The sequence below is a fragment of the Orbicella franksi genome, chromosome 1 (assembly GCF_964199315.1).
Source record: "Orbicella franksi chromosome 1, jaOrbFran1.1, whole genome shotgun sequence".
In the NCBI taxonomy this organism is placed as follows: domain Eukaryota; kingdom Metazoa; phylum Cnidaria; class Anthozoa; order Scleractinia; family Merulinidae; genus Orbicella; species Orbicella franksi.
The window spans coordinates 38,076,718-38,098,076 of NC_138145.1; the positions used below are offsets into that span (position 1 = coordinate 38,076,718).

The 21,359-nt window shown below is 38.8% G+C and overlaps 2 protein-coding genes across 2 annotated transcripts in view; one reads left to right on the forward strand and one right to left on the reverse strand.

The window, feature by feature from the left end:
* The window catches only part of LOC145498797 (uncharacterized), a 309,169-nt gene that overhangs the window by 138,917 nt on the left and 148,893 nt on the right, over positions 1-21,359 (forward strand). The window lies entirely within an intron of this gene.
* On the reverse strand, positions 7,392-8,411 carry LOC145464348 (adenosine receptor A3-like). Its single transcript, XM_081448210.1, has one exon. It carries the CDS (start codon positions 8,409-8,411, stop codon positions 7,392-7,394), a length of 1,020 nt encoding a protein of 339 aa, XP_081304336.1.

Here is a 21,359-nt window from a genome sequence, read left to right on the forward strand (position 1 = left end):
CATTATTCAAGTTAATTTCATTTAAACATTCTGTGTTTGTTTGGACACCACACACTTTGATTTTAATACTTGTCAGATGTGGTTGTCATATCGGCATCTGGAGAAAGTTTCGACATGGAAGGGTCGCTTCGCAACAGGAAAGCAAAGCCTTGCAAAACAAACGCTTAACAAAGACTTTGATGTTTGTATCTACTCTTGCTTTGCTGTCGTGGGCGCCTTTAATTGTTTTGAACTGTTTACACGCATCAACTATCTCGACACCTTGCAGATATTATACTATCGCCAACATTCAAAATTATTCGAGCTCTTTTGTAAATCCAATTGTTTATGCATTTAAAATTCCTGAGTTTAAACAAGCCTTTCTTTCGTGCTGTTTTGGAAGGCAAGCAGCAGTTAACATCGAAGACATTAAATGAAGAAATAAGATGGCTCCCACTTCGACTTTGGAGACACAGCTAAGAACATTGCGAACAGATCCTAGTCACCTTCAATTGTCGTTTGAACAGGAAGAGATGGACACCAAACTGTAGCATTCACGTTGAAGGATATGAATTGAATTGTAGAACTTGAACATTGTACATAAATCGGATTCTGATTCTCGATGCTGCTGTTATTTGATCTTTTAAAAGAACATCACATGACGACGCTATCGTCCCTTTAAATTCTTTTATATAACAAAGAAACGAAAAAAAATTTCAATCAGGTCATCTATACGTCTATCCTCTAATAGACCATAGATAAAAGGTAATCAACATGCATGAATAATTTTCTAAATTCAGCATTATAAATCAAATGATGAGGATTTTTTTGTGGTTAAATGAAAAATCGGAAGAGCGTGATATCGCCGAAGTGTTCCAGTAAAGCTAAACGATGCGTGGCTTAATTCTCGGTTTATTCCAGGTGGTTGATATCAAACCGCATTTCCAGAGTGTTTCTCTTTTAAAAGGCATTCATCTGACACAAACTTGCATTAAAAATAGTAAACGAGCTCTAATATGAGCTCTAATCCCACAGCCATAAGATAACAAATACGCAGTTAAGACTTTGGTCCGCCACGGAAAATGTAGGGCATTCTTAACAAAACCTTTTTAAGTTTCTCTTCCAGCGTATAGAACCGAAATGTAATTAGTTTCACGTTAGAAGCTTACAAATGGTGCGTAAAACATCTAATCTTAATGGCAGTAATAACATATCTTTTAAACATCACGCGACATAATGAATGTCATTTTGCGTATTAGAAAAAGCAGGTGGCTGCTAAGCAATTTTCTCAAATTCCTTTTAGCTTAGGATTTCCTCTTACCTCAAATTAAATTTAAAAGCGTACTACAGAATATTTGTTTTAGGTGTCGAGTTATAGTTTTACTGTTTTTGGAAATCACCCATTATTCAAGCTACTGTGTTGTTGTTGTTGTTTTTTTTTTTTTTGTGGAAAGAAAAAAGTATCTGTTGGGAAAACTTAGAAAACATGCCAAAAAGGCCTTATTGCCTTGAAACATTTTAGGATTACAGTCAAACGTGCGACCACCTCTCCTCAGCGACTAGTTTTCCAAAATACCAAGTTTTTAAGCCAAATCACTATTTTTAGAACCTCTTGTAAGCGCCGGACCACCCCTCGTAAGCGACCGCGACAACTTTTAGAGTTAATAGTTTGAAATTGACCTCTAGTACGCGACCACTTGACAGATAATAGAACAGAAATTGGATAATAAGTTGTTGTAACATTAACGCAATACTGGGTAGTAAAAGAGACGGATTTTTTCCTCTAAATTGACTTTAAAAAACATTTAAAACATGGTGTAAGTCTCTGTAGTTACCATAAACTAATGAGGCAAAATATTGGCCCAATATGGTCTCAGCTCTCGTAAGCGACACCCTCCCGTAAGCGACAACGTAGGCTTGACATTTTGGGTGGTCGCTTACGGGAGGTTCTGTATGTTAAATGGGAGGTTTTTATCATATGACCCGTACAGCCCCGTGCGCTATTTCTTTGCAAAACCATAACGAAAGGTCCCGTGTCAGGGCCGTACTCGTCGAAGTAAGAGGTTCTGAAAATCTCGTACGCCCTAGTAGAACACGTACGCCCCGCAAAATTGATGCTGTCCTGGAGAACTGTCCGACGCAGAACTACGGAGGTTTTCAGTTGCCACGTTACTTGGAGAGAAGAAGGAAAGTCAAAACTCCTCACAATTGAAGAAGCCACAAAATGGTCATATGATAAAATGCGTATTGACGGAGTGGAAGGGCCGGATAGGGAGATATTTGGCTCGAGATCAAGACGAGCGGAATAAGTGCAGCGCAGGCGTCAAGGCAAAATTTCCAAGGTATCTGGCCTTGGTAGGCAAAAATTGTATATAGCATGACAATTACAGTGAGAAACGACAGCAAAGCAAGAATAGATACAAACAGCAAGGTCTTTGTTAAGGGCTTGTTTTATGAAGATCTTCTTGGCTACCGTGTGGCTACAGCTTTCTGTTGAAACTTGTTACGAATGGCGATGTTAGAGCCACACATGGTGAATATTAGACTCGGATGTATAGCGTCCAAAGGTATGTGGAGTGTTTAGCTGAAATAAAGAGATTCAAAGCAGTGCCGATAGCGGCAAAAACGACACGAAGTGTCCAGATCATAAATATAACAATGCGGTATGCTCGCGTTGACAGTGTTCGGTGTTTTAGTGGCCGATACGTGGCGTAACGTCTTTCGGCAGAAATAAAAGCCGCAGAAATTATCGAGGCAAATGTAAAAAATGGATTAGCGACTATGGAGAAAATATACAAAGATATCCATTCGAATTCAGTCGGCCAAAACAGATAAACAGCCCCGACAATTTAAAGTAAACATCGGGTCAGCAAACGCCATATTGATTACCAGAAACAAACTTCCCTTTCGAATTCTCCTGTTACTGCAAAAAGAACAATGGTGAGCAAGTTTCCCACAATAATAAAGGCAAGCTCGAAAATAAAACCGGTGCACAATGCCATTCCTTCTGCTTCGGAAGGAACAATTCTGGTTGAACCAGTCGCGTTCTCTGAGCAAGTGTTAGCTGCTGCTGTAATATTCTTTTTTTTTTTTTAGTTTTGACAGAACGATTGAAACGCTGAATAAACTCAGCCGATGACTACGTGTAGATGAGACCAGGAAATAGGAGTTATATAATCCACACTTTATACGAGTGAATCGAAGACCAAGTGGCATCAAGGCCAGTTGTTATATAGCTGGCGTTTTTCCTGCTACAGCGCGCTCATTCACCTAACAATGAAACTGGTTACTGCCAAATGCCATGAGCGGGCAACAAGAAAAACGATGACGTCAAACAAGAAACAGTTCACTGTTAACCACGAAAAGTTGACCGCTGTTGCACGTGATCAGAGCGTGCAGTTGGTCGAAGGTGGCCTGATCTTGTCGCTGGAATCTCAACGCGTTTTTCAAAATTTGCTTTTGTTTGGTTTTGCTATACAACAAGTCACTTAGTGACTGGTCCCTTGGGGAACAGTGAATTTTGTTTCTCTCGACTTCGTCTCGGGACACATTGAGATTCTCTGGAAACAAAATGCACTGTTCCCCTCAGGACCAGTCATTAAGTGTTAAATGTGTAGCTTTTTCAATTTTTGAAAACCGATCACTGAGGACTAAATGAATAATGTTCCATTAAGACGCCATGCTTTAGGTCAACCATACTTTCAAAGTTGACGCACTTTGTCAAGATGTACGCATACGTGTGTTCAACCTTGACAAAACGGTAAATGTGTTTTTCATTTTTGATTGATAATTGTATTTCAAATGGACCGTGCGATATGAAATAACTTGACATGCCGGGGGAATGGAACTTTGAGGAGGAATAAATTACGAAGATTAAATTTTTATTGGTTTCTAAGTTCAATTGCAGCCGGAGAAATCTAAAGGGTGACCAAGTGGCACATCACGGTCGACTTTGTAGTTTTTTCGCTTTTTCTGGGACAATCATCGTTGATTAATTCAACAATATGTTTCATTAGAGATGCAAAATGCTTCAGATTATTGGCTTTCAAACAAAAGTTCCGAGTACGCAACGGTTTCATCAAGAATTGTGCCTTTCAAGGCATAAGGCATTGCATTGTGCTCCGTTAGTAGGTTAGAGTTTGTTTTTATTGTCCCAGGAGACTTGCACACCATAATTCGGTTTGCTGCAGACAGGCCGAGACTTTGAAAGGGAAGTTTGTTTCTATTCAGCAATATGGCGTGTGTTGACTTCATGCTAGGAGTCTCTACCAATTTACATTTGCTCGTGGAAAGGCGATGGTTTTCTTTTTTTCTTTTTTTCTTTTTTTTTTTTTTTTTAAGATCATGAATTATTTCTTACATATTCACCACGCTTAATTCTGCGGTTTTCATGTCTGGTTAAAAAAGGACTTTTTGCCACGTATTGAAGAATTGGTTCACACTTAGCGTGCAGGGTATATCGAGTTATGGATGCACGCGGGAAGTTTGGAGAGCAAGAGAGAAGTATAGCTTCTTGAGTGCTCTCCAAACTTCCAAAGTGCATCCATAACTCGATATTCGCAAAGCTAAAAGCATGAGCCAATTCATTTATAACGTAGCGACAACAACTTGAGCACTAAGACATGTTTTATTTTGATTGACTACAAAGTTCTCGCAGTGCACGGCGATGGAAAACAAAGGATCCTTTTGACTGGTTAAAAACACGCCACAAAAAGTTGAGCGACGGTTGTGCCAAAACGCTTCATCTGGTTTCTAAAATTGTTGATGAAAAATTCGCTTCTTCGAACTAATAAAAATGTAGGAAAACAAATTCAAATACTCAATGAAAATATAGACAAACGATGTCAAAATACATGTACTCATGCAAGGTCTAGTCGCAGATCACCCTAGCGTTATATCAGACAATTTTTTCACCAGCGCGCGTTTTGGATCTGAGTTGGCTATAACCATCTCATACCTAACTAGCACGAGTGCTTTTATAATTAGCATTAAACGTAACACACAATCGGACATGTGTAATTCAGTAATAAAAAACTCGTCGATATAGGGGGCATTGGGCCTACGAGAAACCAGACTGAAACCTCTCAAAATTTCTTGAAAACCGCTAAAAAAAAAGTCACTCAAAACCGGCAAACCGCCGAGCATAATGATCGAATCTACATTTCACAAACTTGAATACAGTTAGCTTGATACAGCAAGAAAGATATGTACTTTTCATTTTTTGAGGGATCAAGACATTTTCATTTGAAATTATTGCCCTACTATACCTTTTTAGGTTAGTGTTAATGCCTCTCGCCTGCGAGATTTTTTTCCCTACAAAGGCAATTCAAGGTTATAAATGCCTATCTTCAACAAAACCCTGTTAATTGTTTTGAGCAGGTAAACTAACATTTCCTTCCACTTCGAGGTATAGAGTAGATGATTCTAATCTGCAAATCAAAATTTGTTTTCTAATTCATGTAGAGCAAATGACTGTTTGTCTTCCTAGCCTCCAAGTCAATTATTCCCGGTTTTCCCCGTTATTAGCCGGTCGCGAACCCCCAAATAAAACGTGTTCGCTTTACCGTTAGCTATTGAGAGAGCGAACTGAAGAGGTTTGACGCCCAATCTAGCTAGCCTTCAGCTTTCGGTTGAAGCATCTATATAACAAACCTCATAAACTTGCACGGATCAGTACCGAGGTGAAATAAAGAGGTCCAGGAACAAGACGGACGCTTTGCTTACCTCCAAAATCCGAAAACCAAATGCTGAAACATTAAACGCTAAATTAAGACGTTCGCGCGAAAATGTTCTACTCGAAAGATTTTCTTCAAACTTCTACTGCGGACAGATCATGAATTACTTGTTTCATAAATGAAGAAACATTGGGGGTCACGGACTTCGTTTCAGAGATAAAGCATGTGGAAAACTAGTCTGATTTTGAAAAATTGGCGCATGTAAATCAGCATGGTCCCCAGGGTTTTTAGCTTAAAACATCAAAGATGAATCAACGGAGACAAAGTTCCCTAGCAATATTTTGTACAAGTGAATCCGTTGCGTTGATAATTCTCACAAAACGTAACACTTTAATAGGCAGTTGAAACTGCCGCACAGATGAACGAAGAGCTAAAAAGAACGAAATTCGATGGTGCATTTTGCAAAAAATTCAAACTTCTAATCGATAGATTTTCTTCATTTTTTCATGTAATAACATGATCGTGCCAATAGACCTTTTTCGACTGGGCGGTTTGTTGCCCCATTTCAGACCATGTGATGATACTCTTGAGAATTCTTCCTTTCAAATTTTCAAATAGTCGCGTGCGTATGAATAAATAATTTTTAGATGGATAAAAGAACAATTCTCTAGAGAATATCACGTGGTCTGTAATGGGACAACAAACTGCCCAAGCGAAAAAGGTCTGTTGTGATACCATCTTATCCAAATGTTACTTTGTTTCTTTGGTACCATATCAGCGAACACTGAACTTCTGCTCGTACTCTAAATATAAAAATCAACCACAAAATTCCCTTAACCAGATAATCCAAAAAAAATAATTTAATTCATCTGTTCAATTCACGATTTGTTCACAGAGCACTTTGATATTAGTGAGCGCCCACTCGATGCATGACGCGGCTTGTGAATTTGCGTGCGTGGTAAGGATTTGCAGAAACAATTAGCGCGAACGTCCTTAAAGTGCCTATGAAATGAGATTTTTGCCCACTTTTTTTTTACCCTAAAATATTGAAGTCTATTTTTTTCTGATTCGTAAATTTCGATTTTGGGCTTCGGACAAGCGCACAATAATTTTTTCCCTGCTTCGAAGTTGGGCAATTCGAATAAAAAATGTGCGACATTCCGCGCGCGGTCAGAATATGCAAATTAAGGACCGTTGACGTCATAATGTGTGTAAAACCTTTTAGCCATCACGACAGCTGAGAGAAACCAGCGAAAGAATGCCGGGAAGGTTTGCTTTATCGGAGGACCTGGTTTGATGAGCTGTAAAAACACCACTTAAACGCAAGGCATTGTCATTCATATGTTTCCGAAAGATGACATCAGAAGGGCACAATGTTTGTTTCCGGCCCAAATTGTCTTACTTACATGTAATTTTGACCAACCGTAAAATGATGTCTAAAATTATTCAGTGGAATAATTATGGGTTAAGAAATCGCACACTAAACATGCCATGCATTATTGTCCTAAACTGGTTGGAAATTTGTTAAATAGTAGTTTATATGTTACATGATCCTGAACCAAGTTAAAATTTTCTTGTAGTTTAGTTGTGGTTAGAGGCGGTGCACAAATGGAGTTAAGAGACAAAATATGCGTGTAAACAAATTTATGTACAACTGGCAATGCTTCACTGATCACGGAACATATGTTTCCCTTTACAATTCAAGACCATCTAATCTACAACATCAACTCAGAGTTTCTAAACTTTGGTATCCAGAACTTCCAGTTTAAACTTCAGCTGTAGGAGACTGTTGTCTGTTCGTAAAGTCCTGAGCTCTGTCGCCGGAGTCTTCTTACTTCTTCTATTAATATTTACTATGTTTGGCGCCGCTGGTCTCCTTAAATAACACAAAACCAGGGCTTCTCTAAGCTCAGGTATTCTTAATGCGTACACAACTGGATTCGCAAAAGAATTGGAGTAATTTATAACGTTCACCAGGTCATAAAATTTCCACGGTATTTGGACATCATACACAAAAATTAAACCGTTCAAAATAACTAAAGGGATCCAGCACAGCAAAGCAAGAATAGATACAAATAGCAAGGTCTTTGTTAAGCGTTTGTTTTGCGAGTCTCTGTTTTGCTGTTGTGAAGCCATATTTCCGCGTCGAAACTTTCTCCAAATGCCGATGTTACTGCCACATATGATGAATGTTATAATCATGACGTATGGCATCCAATAATGCATAGCACGTTTAAATGAAAACAAGAGATGTGTTGCACTGAAGAGGGCGGCGATAAAGAGAGTCAGTGCCCACACAGTAAAAACAATAATACGGTATGCTCGCATTGACAGTGTTCGGTGCTTAAACGGCCAGTAAATGGCGTAAAATCTCTCGCCAGATACGAAAGCTGCAGAAATTAACGACGCCTGCGAGAAAAAGATATCAACGATCGTGTAGAAAATTGGCAAAGACATCGGCGAAGCCTCTTTCCAAAGTTGAAACCTGCTCCCAACAGTGTAAATGTAGATAGGTAGCGACAGGACTCCTAACATCAGGTCAGCAAACGCCATATTGATGACTAGAAGCAAACTTCTCTTACGAAGTCTCCTGTCTACCGCAAACAGAGCAACGGTGAGCAAGTTTCCTACAACAATAAATACAAATATCAAAATAAATGCGGCGCACAATGCGATGCCCTCTGCCATGGAAGGAACAATTATTGATGAACCAGTGGCGTTCTCTGAGCTATTTGTAGCTGCTTCTGTTCTCATCATATTTTAGTTTCACTGAACGATTGAAACGTCGATTAAACTTTGCCGATAATAACGTATCGTTACTTGATGGGAAAAATAGGAGTTCTGTAAACCGCAATATATGAGAAAGAGGAGCGAGTGACAGATCATGACCAAAGTTGTAGTTTTTTTACCGTTTTAAGACTAATCACCGTGGACTAATCTTTCACATGACATGTCTCAGTTGACTTTACACTGACGCAACTTGTCAAGACTTTATAGACACTCATGTGCAACTTAATACGTCTGCGAGCGTGTTATGACTGCAATGTTTACCGGCTTCAACACGGACATTACGTTGACACTACGGTCTTAATGCGAAAAGAAAACGACACAGGGACTTCAAGATAGGTCCTCAATTCGTGCATGTTGGGCTTGATAGTTATTCCAAATATTATTTATCGCTTGTTAGAATTGTATTATTTGGGTCGCTAATAATGAGCGTAGATTGTAACGCAGCCAGATAAACGTGACAGGAACAAAGAATCAGTAGCAGCAGGGTTCTTTTCTGTAGATGACTTCAAATTGCGCCCATGAAAGTCTTACTTATTTCCCCACTTCATCATTTTAACTTTTTTGCGACAAACGTCATTATGAAAAGCTTAAAACGCTTAAGATCGGTTGTTTTGGTTTTTCGTTCCAAAAATAAAACAAAACAAAAGAGTGACCTTGTTAGTTTGAAAGACGCGAAAGAAAAATATTTTTCAGAATAGTTTTGCAATAACTGCCATAAATCGTGACTAAGTTGCGTCATCCATTGCGATGCTTATGTCATGTTCCTCAAATTTGAGGAGTCAGTGATCAACACAGAAGCATGTACTGTTTTTTTCCCCTTGCATTTAAGTAAAGGTTTCAAATGATGGTTGGGATGTTTTGCTTCGTTTCATTTCCTTAAAACAGTGAATGAGTAAGCTTGTTATTCATATACTCCATAGTGGTTTCACCGAAAAGTTTGTAAAGAACTGAGGGTGATCTCAAACGCGTGTAAATAGTTCCCTTCAATAAATCTGTATAATTAATTTCCCAAACATTAAACAGGAAGTTGATTGTAAAACAGAATTCACAACATCGACCGATCGATCGATAGAGGTTAATTTTAACTTAACTAATTATAAGGTAATTTGATTGGAACAAAAGTATGGGTTTTGTAGGGAAAGTGAAAATTAACAGCGCTAAAATATTAAAAAAAGATTACAAAATAAAATAATTACAACTTTGAGAACGTTTGTTATGTGAAAGCAAGGTGTAAGTACTGTGTCGTGGGATGCCTTCAATTTTCAAACGTGTCGAGGAAACAGCTAATACCCAAAGCCGAAGGAGTTAACAATGTTTGAGGGCATCAATTGACATGTAGTCACCTTTTTCCTTAATATACGCCAATCATTAAAGATAAACTTAGAAATGACGGACGAATTCCTCTTAAGAAAGGCTTATATTGTAGCTTATATCCTGTATTTGCACTTTTTAAGGCACAGTTATTAACGGGTCACTGAGCCTGCTTGGCTAAACGTCCTAATATATTTTGTTGAACTCGTCCGTATCTTTAACATGTTTATCTCCTTGTTATTTTGTGCTCACTGCAAATAACTATCGGCTAAGTGGAATTTTTGACCCAAGGCGATTGAAAGAAAAAGCGAATTAAGGCGGCAACGCGAATGGACATTTCACGTTTTAAAATTGACTAATCATCGTTGTAATAACTAGTAAATTTAGTGAAAAGCTAATTTTAGGTGACATCAGCTTTTTAAACTGTTTTTGTTACTCGGAATTTGGGTTGCTTACGCTAGTGGCCATAAAATTATAGAATTAGTTATTTCAAAGATTAACAGGCAGCTTATAATTAAAAAGATCGCGAAGCATCGATGGATCGATCGAGGAAATTTATGCTGAGGAAACGTGGAGTAGGAATAAAAGTCTGCTCTACTAGTTACAAAAGAGAAAGCGAAACGATCCTTTATTAAAACAATAGCTTGAGCAGCTCTAAGCTCTGTTGAACACTAATTCCAATTCAGGTCTACATGTACAATGCAAAATTATAATGAGGATACTGCAACCATATTGGAGATCCATTGGAAAGTTTACACGAGAATTCTAAACAAAATTTAAAAGGCGAAAATGTTCAAAATTTAAAAAATTATCCATAAAAAATAGTGAGAAGGTTAATTTTGACAGAAAGCAAGGTATAAGTGCTGCATCGTGACGAGGAAACAGCTCATGCGCGAAACCGTGGGCGTTTACGTAACAACGTTTGACGGCAGCGAGTGGCATATTGTCAACTTTTTCCTTGATGTACGCGAGTTATTAAAGGTTAACCAATCAAAAGTCCGCAGCTATTATGCAGTGTTCTTGCTAGACTGAATTTAAATTTCTTCAAATTCCTAGAAACTATTTGCTTTTAAAACTGACTATGGAATAAATTTTTGCAAAAAAATGCAATGGAAGTCCTCAATCAAAATAGCACTCATTCCTGAGTACTAAATTATCCTGACTTTCGTATCCTTTTGCAAGAATTTAAAATTCACAATGAGCTTGGTCCGAAACAGAATAATCAACAAATTAGTGCTCGGCTACCGTAAAAAACGCTAGTATATTTGTTTAAATTTACGTGGAAATATCACAGAACTGTATTTTGAGACAGGTTCTTACTTAAATTCTGGGGATATTGTGAGTTTTCATCTGCATTTTCGAGTATTTTGCTGTTACGTGATTGTTAAATGTCTCATTTTATTTTAGTTTATCAGCCAATTATTCTTTGAGTTAAAAAGGAAAGAAGAATAGCATAATCAACAGCTGGGTAAGACATTGATAATTTAATAGATGTAGTTGCTCGGTTTGCATGGATTTTGACTTTTTATTGTTTATAGAGTTCTTCAGCAATCTATTGACATTAGGGGTACGTCATAAATATAAATGAATATGAATATTGCATGAATATTGCCTCAATATTTACTTTTTATGGCTCATGGAGTTCTTCAGCAATCCATTGACATTAGGAGTCTTCGACATTTTTCTTTTTCAAAAATATATGTATAAAGTGATTTACATGTGCAGAGCGATTTATAAGCGAAAACAGCAGATATATTCACCAGACCTGCTGTAGCTTTTTAATTTTGCTGCGTTCGTTAATTGTCATCTGTCACAAGCTAATCATCGATATTTAGTCTCTGGCGGCGCACGTAATTAAAAATTGTAATTTAAAAAGGAAATGTTTGCCGTTTTAACTTTACAAAAGAATAAGGAACAGGATCATATTTACTCAATGACGGGGAAAGTAGACTTAGAGATTTGAAGTTGGTTTTACCATGCCACTTGGAGTTAGATTGGCAATTGAGTGCACATTGTTAGCGGCCCAGTGTTAATGAAGTGATAAAGATGCGGCATCTGTTTTCCTTGTTTTCCACAAATTTGAATAATGCCATCAAATAACCATTGGCGCTCTTTTTGTCTTAAATTTCAGTTTCGGTAAAACAAATGGGCTTGGAATGAAAATTCAATGTTACACAGTACGCTGAACTTGTTCTTGAACTAGTAATTGTCCTTTTAGCGACCTAGGAACACTCTCTTAGCCTCACTAGCCAAACGAAAAAAAACAAAACAAAATATATAGAATACATTTAGGTCGTGTTCTATTGGGATCAACCGTTTCTGGCTGTTGGGTCTTTTCGTGTTCTATTGGGGGAAGACTGTTTTCTGCTGCTTTGCTTGATCAAGGCTTTTCTAACCGGCCTCAAACCTGGGGGAAACAGTTTAAAAAGCATGATTGTAGCTCGCGTGAGGACTATTGCAAGGAGTTACCGCGTTTCAACCGCAAATGGTTAGAAAAGTACATTATTTTCAATCGAAGGACAAAACTTACTTAGAAAGATGCATGAGATTTTGTAAAAAGTGAAATGGTTTTGGAAGCGGGATGATCAGTACAGTTTAAATGTCCGCACATGACGAGTGTGGACAAAAACATTAAGTTCTCTTTTCACTTAATTTCTTCTGGGAGTTACATCCTTCAACGGTCATAAATTAGTCACCAAACTTGAACTCAGGCCTCTACAAATGTATATTTAAAGAAAACTCAGTACACTTCTTCAAGGAATACGGTTCCTATTACAGATGTAGAAACGGACACACATCTTTTGATAGTTCGTCCTTATTTATCATAATATATCCACAGGTGCTGCTAATTCTCTTTCTTAACTGTATATTTTGATCAACTACAAAATTATGTTCACCTAGTATTAAGGCGAATTAAAAAATCGTTGGCCAAGCCCAAAAATTTTCCAAGGGATCCTTGTTAATTTTGAGGTTTATTTTAATTCGCAGCTATTATCGTAACAAGATATTGCATAAAGATAATTTATTACCTCTTGTTTTTTTGTGCTGTGTTTATAGGGAGTACATTAATGCTGTAGTAGTAAAGTTGAGATCCAAAGTTTCACTTATTCAACCTGTTGTTGAGTTCACTGACGAAACAAAGTATTTTTAAGATTGCATAGATTACCGTAGAATCTAATATTAGCATGATTTATTAACAATGTTCAAAACAATGTTTTGTTATGAAATATTTGAAAGTAAAACATGCAGTATCAACCTAGACGTTCTATTGTCTCGTTTCACTACAGTTTGGCATCGATCACTTCCTGTTCAAACGCCAGTTGTAGTTGACCGGGCTCTATTCTTATTTTCCTGTGTCTTTTAGTTGCTGTAATGATCGGCGCCGCTGACCTTTTAGAGCAGCACAAAAACAGGGCTTCTATGAACTCAGGAATCCTTAACCCGTACAAAACTGGATTCACAAAGGAGCTCGATATATTTAAAACTACCACCAGGTAATACCAAAGGCTAGGTATCTGGACATGATAGACTAAATTTGGATTGATCGAAATTATTAAAGGGAGCCACGACAGCAAAGCAAGAGTAGATACAAACATCAAAGTCTTTGTTAAGCGTTTGCTTTGCGAGGCTCTGCGTGGTTGCTGTGTTGCGACCCCTCCTTGTTGAAACTTTCTCCAAATGCCGATGTTACAACCACATATGATGAATATAACAATCAGGGCGTATACCATCCAAGGATATATAGCGTGTTTGCTTGAAATAAAGAGCTTCAATGCAGGGAAGATGGCGCCAAAAACCAGAGAAAGTACCCAGATCAAACAAATAACAATGCGGTATGCTCGTAATGATAGTCTTCGATACTTGTGTGGCCAATAAGTGGCGTAAAATCTCTCGTAAGATATGAAAGCTACTGAAGTTAAGGAGGCCTGCGAGAAAAAGGTATAAACGATTCGGCGCAAAGTTGTAAAATACATCGGCAATCCGGCAGACCAAAACTGATATTCAAACCCGACAACGTAAACGAACATGGGTGGAACCAAAGTTCCTAGCATCAGGTCAGCAAACGCCATATTGATGACTAGGAACAAACTTCTCTTACGAAGGCTCTTGTCTATTGCAAACAGAACAATGGTGAGCAAGTTTCCTACAACAATAAATACAAATGTCAAAATAAATGCGGCGCACAATGCGATGCCTTCTGCCTTGGAAGGAACAATTCTTGATGAGCCAGTCACGTTCTCTGAGCTATTCGTAGCTGCTTCTGTTCTCATCATATTTTAGTTTCACTGAACGATTGAAACGTCAATTAAACTTTGCCGATAACAACGTATCGTTACTTGATGAGGAAAATAGGAGTTCTGTAAACCGCAATATATGAGAAAGAGGAGCGAGTGACAGATCATGATCAAATTTGTAGTTTTTTGACCGTTTTAAGACCAATCACTGTGGACTAATCTTTCACATGACATGTCTCAGTTGACTTTACACTGACGCAACTTGTCAAGACTTTATAGACACTCATCTGGAACTTAATACTTCTGCGAGCGTGTTATGATCGCAATGTTTGCCGGCTTCGACACGGACATGAGGTTGACACTGCGGTCTTTCTGCAAAAAGAAAACTACACAGGGACTTCAAGATAGGTCCTCAATTCGTGCATGTTGGGCTTGATAGTTATTCCAAATATTATTGATCGCTTGTTGGAATTGTATTATTTCGCTCGCTAATAATGAGCGTAGATTGCAGCGCAGCCAGTTAAACGTGACAGGAACAAAGAATCAGCAACGACAGGGTTCTCTGTATGTGAGATGAACGTATAAGGCGCGATTCTTGCTAAAACGTTCTTCGCAAAACACCGCAGTCTGTCACAAAGAGCGAGCAGTGTCGCGTTTCTCGTCCCCAGTTTCCACGGTCTACGCATGGAACGCCTGGGACCATGACCCCCTTTTGGCGACCAAACCGCTTGCATTTTATTATTACTCGGGCTTTCCTACGGACGCCCGAGTAATAATTAATTACAACTTTAAGAACGTTTGTTATGTGAAAGCAAGGTGTAAGTGCTGTATCGTGCGATGCCTTCAATTTTCAAACTTGTCGAGGAAACAGCTAATACCCAAAGCCGAAGGAGCTAACAATGTTTGACGGCATCAATTGACGCGTAGGCACCTTTTTCCTTAGTATACGCCAATCATTAAAGATAAACTTGGAATGAAATTTCAATGTTACACAGTGTGTTGAACTTTCGCGACTTAGGAACACGCTCCTAGCCTCTCTAGCCAAGCGAAAAAAAAAAAAACCCAAAATATATACAATACATTTAGGTCGTGTTCTATTGGGTTCAACCGTTTCTGGCTGGTGGGTTTTTTCGTCTTCTATTTAGGGAAAACCGTTTTTGGCTGGTTTGGTTGATCTAGGCTTTTTGAACCGGCTTTAAACCAGGTTGAAACAGTTCAAAAAGCATTTTGTGATTATGCCGTGTGATTGTAGCTCACGTGAGGACTGTTCCCAGGAGTTACCGCGTTTCAACCGGAAATGGTTAGAAAAGTGATCTATTGAGAAACGTCAACCGTATCAACCCAAATTAAACCGGTTCCAGTCGAAACGGTTGATCCCAGTAGAACACGACCTTATATTATACTTAGTATAAGGTAATGTGGCATGGTAATAAAATCTGAGTTATGTTGGGAAAGTAATCCTTTCATTTTGTATTAAGTATATTAGTCAGTGGTTTCATTAGCAACCTTCGTGGCTTCCTTTGGTATTGATATATGGAATCCCAAGAATGTGGGTTCCCACTCCACTGATGAAAAATCTCGTGATCAGTGGGTAAAAAGAAAAAAAAAATGTATGCAAGGGTGGGAATGTGTATGGATGTAAATAAAATAGACAAAAGATTAGCGTTTAGGTTAGTGGTAAAATTGAGGGAGGGACCTCTGCGACACAGCACACTCCAGCTCAATTGTGGTGAAGAAATGAAATAGTTAGAGGGAAAAAATGTTAAATCAAAGCAACCATGAGCAAATGAAATAGTAAGGAAAGGGGGTAAAAATGTTCAGTACTTTAAGTTTAAGTTATTGATATGGAAGGGAAGTTAGGTAGTGGTGGTGGGGAAGACTTCTGGTGGTTTCGTGGAAAGGTAGTTCAGGGTTTGCAAGGGTTGGTTTAATTTCTAAAGTTAAGTGTGTCGGTGGGGTTAGGGGAAGGGAGGATGTAGGCGGAAATTATTCAAAAATAAGATGTAAAGGTTAGTTGGTAAATATTGCACTAACGCTGAGGGACCAACAAACTGCAATGCAGCCACGTCAACCATAAGGTAATACAAAAAAATAAATAAATAAATAAAATTAGATAAAATAAAATAAGTAATTAAATAAATCAAATATAATGATAAAAATAAATTAATAGAAAACAAAACATTTGTAGAATTAAGAAAAAATGAGTGAAAGATAGCGCACTACATGCTGAAGGTTTGATGAAGGGTATGGTAGAAATACTTTAGGGGTTTGCATGGGTCCTTGGGGTGGGGTAATAAATATCTATGAGGGTAAGGGTAGGAGAATTTTTCTCTACGTGGAAAACAACAATTTAAGGGGTAATTATGGTGATTGTTGTGTTATGGTTATTTTTATTTAACGGGGTTAGCTATATAGGTTTGTTTTAGATGTGTATGAAAGGTGTAAATATGTAAAATAAGGTATTATAGTCTGGGTAGTGGGCATATATTATGTCAAAATTGTTAGAGAGGGTGAGTTTCGCGTATGAGGGACAGCTTATTTGGTCAGTTAGTATTTATTATCATCGTTCTTGTCCATCAGCATAATGAAAAAGCATAGTTACCAGTGTTGTACATAATTTAATATAACTGATGCAGATTGCAGTAGACAAGACTGTTCCATGTATACAAATTTATAAACTATTATTGGTTGATTGAATCTATTTTTTCCCCATTCAGATATAGCCATTGACCATGGTGAATGTTAAAATAGAACCGGATGTTGGCTTTAGAAGTTAAGTTTAGCAAAATGAGCTCAACTTGCCTCGCTCTCTTTTCTCCTTTGAAATGTGAAGCCCAATGTTGAGAGGTCAGGACCCATTTTGCTATTAATTCTGGTGGACAGCCATTGCCAATGAAAAACAACATAAGTTGGAAAGAGTCATTGTCTTTTGTTGGTTTCTTCCAGAAAAGATGCTGAATGTGGGTGGACCAGGTTAGGATGGGGTAGAAGACGTCTCCAATAAGTGAGTGGAAAAGTTGCAGGCGTTCATTAGTAATATGTTGTCTTGATTGTTGCCATATGCGGTTGTTAAAAAACTGTTAAGTTGGGATGTGATCTAGTTCCATGAGAGGTTAAGTTGTTGTAGCTGTACAAAAGGTAAAAGGGTATTAACAGGCAGAGTAAGAAAATTCTAGCCAAGGGTTAATTTTGCTTGAAGGTCGTGGTAAAAATTTTCTTGATGTCAGGTATTTTCTTAAGTGTGGCGCATTTATCGAAGTGTGCCGAATTTCTTACGTGTGGCGCATTTTTCCAAGTGTGCCGTACTTTCTTAAGTGTGGCGTATTTTTTCCAAGTGTGGCGCATTTTTCCAAGTATGGCGCATTTCCCTAAGTGTGGCGCATTTATCCACGTGAGGCGCATTTATCGAAGTATGCCGCATTTTCATTGTGGCGCATTTTTCCAAGTGTGCCAGATTTTTTTAAGTGTGGCACATTTTTTCCAACTGTGCCGAATTTTCTTAAGTGTGGCGCATATTTCCAGGTGTGCCGCATTTTCTTAAGTGTGGGGCATTTATCCAAGTGAGCGGCATTTTCTTAAAAGTGGCGCATTTTTCAAGTGTGCCGCATTTTCTTAAGTGTGGCGCATTTTTCGAAGTGTGCCGCATTTTCTTAAGTGTGGCGCATTTATCCAAGTGAGGCGCGTTTATCCAAGTGTGCCGCATTTTCTTAAGTGTGGCGCATTTTCCAAGTGTGCCGAATTTTCTTAAGTGTGGCGCATTTTTCCAAGTGTGCCGCATTTTCTTAAGTGTGGCGCATTTTTCCAAACGTGCCAGATTTTTTCAAGTTTGGCACATTTTTCCAAGTGTGCCGCATTTTCTTAAGTGTGGCGCATTTTTTCAAAGTGTGGCGCATGTTTCCAGGTGTGCCGAATTTTTTCAAGTGTGCCGCATTTTCTTAAGTGTGGCGCATTTTTCCATGTGTAGCGCATGTTTCCAGGTGTGCTGCATTTTTCCAAGTGTGCCGCATTTTCTTAAGTGTGACGCATTTATCAAAGTGTGCCGCATTTTCTTAAGTGTGGCATTGTCTTAAGTGTCGCGCATGTTTCCAGGTGTGCCGCATTTTTCCAAGTGTGCCGCATTTTCTTAAGTGTGGCGCATTTTTCCAAGTGTGCCGCATGTTTCCAGGTGTGCTGCATTTTTCCAAGTGTGCTGCATTTTCTTAAGTGTGACGCATTTATCAAAGTGTGCCGCATTTTCTTAAGTGTAGCATGGTCTTAAGTGTCATGCATGTTTCCAGGTGTGCCGCATTTTTCCAAGTGTGCCGCATTTTCTTAAGTGTGGCGCATTTTTCCAAGTGTGGCGCATGTTTCCAGGTGTGCTGCATTTTTCCAAGTGTGCCGCATTTTCTTAAGTGTGACGCATTTATCAAAGTGTGCCGCATTTTCTTAAGTGTGGCATGGTCTTAAGTGTCGCGCATGTTTCCAGGTGTGCCGCATTTTTCCAAGTGTGCCGCATTTTCTTAAGTGTGGCGCATTTTTCCAAGTGTGGCGCATGTTTCCAGGTGTGCCGCATTTTTTCAAGTGTGGCGCATTTTCTTAAGTGTGGCGCATTTTTCCAAGTGTGCCGCATATTTTTAAGTGTGGCACATATTTTCAAGTGTGGCGAATTTTCTTAAGTGTGGCGCATTTATCCACGCGAGGCGCGTTTATCGAAGTGTGCCGCCTTTTCTTAAGTGTGGCGCAGTTTTCCAAATGTGCCAGATTTTTTTAAGTTTGGCACATTTTTCCAAATGTGCCGCATTTTCTTAAGTGTGGCGCATTTTTTCAAAGTGTGGCGCATGTTTCCAGGTGTGCCGCATTTTTCCAATTGTGCTGCTTTTTCTTAAGTGTGGCGCATTTTTCCAAGAGTGCCGCATTTTCTTAAGAGTGGCGCATTTTTTCAAGTGTGCCGCATTTTCTTAAATCTGGCGCATTTTTCCAAGTGTGGCGCATTTTCCTAAGTGTGGCGCATTTTTGCAAGTGTGCCGTTTTTTTTAAGTGTGGCACATATTTTCAAGTGTGCCGCATTTTTCGAAGTGTGGCGCATGTTTCCAGGTGTGCTGCATTTTTCCAAGTGCGCCGCATTTTCTTAAGTGTGCCGCATTTTCTTAAGTGTGGGATGGTCTTAAGTGTCGCGCATGTTGCCAGGTGTGCCTCATTTTTCCAAGTGTGCCGCATTTTCTTAAGTGTGGAGTATTTTTCCAAGTGTGGCGCATGTTTCCAGATGTGCCGCATTTTATCAAGTTTCGCGCATTTTCTTAAGTGTGGCGCATTTTTCCCAGTGTTCTGCATATTTTTAAGTGTGGCACATATTTTCAAGTGTGGCGCATTTTTCCAAGTGTGGCGCATTTTCCCAATTGTGCGCATTGTCTTAAGTGTGGCCCATATTTCCAAGTGTGCCGCATTTTTTTAGGTGTGGCGCATTTCTCCAAGTGTGGCGCATTTTCCTAAGTGTGGCGCATTTTTCCAAGTGTGCCGCATCTTTTTAAGTGTGGCGCATTTTTCCAAGTGTGCCGCATTTTCTTAAATGTGGCGCATTTTTGCAAGTGTGGCGTATTTTCTTAAATGTGGCGCATTATCCACGTTAGGCGCATTTATCCAAGTGTGGCGCATTTTTCTAAGTGTGGCGCATATTTAGTTGTAGGTCTGCAGATTGGTCGGAAAATTTTCCGTTTAGTTGGGACAAAAATGAATCTTGGGTTAGGTTAAGAGTTTGGGAGCAGGGTAAAGCGATTTCTTAGGGTTATTTTCAGGTAAGGGCTAAGAGAAAATCCTCTTTGGGGTTAGTTTAGGGCCAAAGGGTTGGGTAGAAAATTCCCTTGGGATAAGTTTAAAATTTAAAGGAATTGTAAGACATTAAAGCACAAATTCTCCTTGGAACTATGCAGTATAAGCTTAGAAAGTCGGGTGGGATGGTGCGAAGAGGGTGGGAAAATAATAAAGAAGGTATCTGAAGGGGAAAAAAAAATATTCGGGTTCGGGTTACCTCGTTTAGGGGTCAGGAAATAGCTTATAAGGGAAAATACTGTAGAAGGGAAAAGGGTAGAGATAGAAAGGAAACATTGTCATTTATATTTTCGTTCTTAAATGGTGGTTGCAGGAAATGTGATGATATTTGCTTGGGCATATAAATAGAAAGGAACTATTTTTCATTTCAATTTTCGTTCTTAAAGGGACACAGCCACCTTTGGGTCCGCGCTAACCTGGACACTAGTTTTCTCACTTTGAAAAAAGTTCATCTCAACCTGAAATCAAACGACATCCGCTTTAATCTTCACAGTGTTTTGCTTGATTTTCAATCGTTTACTGAATAGCCTGTTTTTGAGTGTGCTTTTGCTAATTCTATGATGCTATTTTTATCATATTTGGCTAAAAACAGTATGGATCGCGTCTCTGTGATATGCAAAAATTAGCTATGAAATGGCATCTAATGCGCATGTGCTCCAGCTGACTCTGTCCCTTTAAATGTAGGTTGCAGTAAATGTAATAATATTTGCCTGGGAATATATTGAAAAAGAGGGCAAGATAAAATCCTGTTTATGGTTAGTTTATTGATAAGGGGTTGAGGGTGGGGAAGGGGTTGGGTTGTCTGTCTTGGGATCTGGGACCGGGTTTCAAAAGTAAATATTGTAGAGGGGGAATACAGAAATATTAAAATCTTTTTCGCACTAGAGGTTTAAAATTGGGAATAATGTAATTCCTATACGTATTAATATGAGCCAATTGTATTATTTTTTATTAAAGGAGTTGGATTGCGGAGTACAGGTCGAGGAAACGAAGTATCGACAAAACGGTTCAAGACTGATAGAGATGGAGAGGAATGGAAACCATCCGGCCGGGCAAAGGAAAGGAGGATAAATTGGCACCAGGGCTCCTAACGGTTGTGAGTCGTCAGGGGCAAAGCCCAACCGAGCGAGGATGTTTCTAACCTGGTACCAGGTCAATGCCCGACATCCTCGTCCCGAGTCCTTGTAGAAAAGAAGCGCTGAGGCAACGGAGATTACCGAAGAATAATGAGAGAAAAATGTATGAAAAGGAAAAAATGATAATAAAACTGGGCATATGAGAGAATGGATCTTAGAAAAGTATGCTGTATCAGCGATGGAATAATAAAAAGGAGCTGGGGAAGGGACGAAAAAACAAAATAACAATTTGGGGGAATGTGTGTTACGAAAAATAAATAGGAAAGAAGTTTAAAACTTGTTAGTGGGAAAAAAGGATAAACAAAAAATACCTTGTGTGGAATGTAGTTTCCTTCATCTTACTACTTTCAAATATTCTAACGAAACTTTGACGAAAAAAAAAATGTTTTTTTCGCAAGTCGCTAAGTGGTTTTACGAGGCGTAAAAAG

Bases quoted from the DNA above. Each gene is read 5' to 3' on its own strand.
- LOC145464348 (XM_081448210.1), bottom strand. From the start codon at position 8,411: ATGATGAGAACAGAAGCAGCTACAAATAGCTCAGAGAACGCCACTGGT.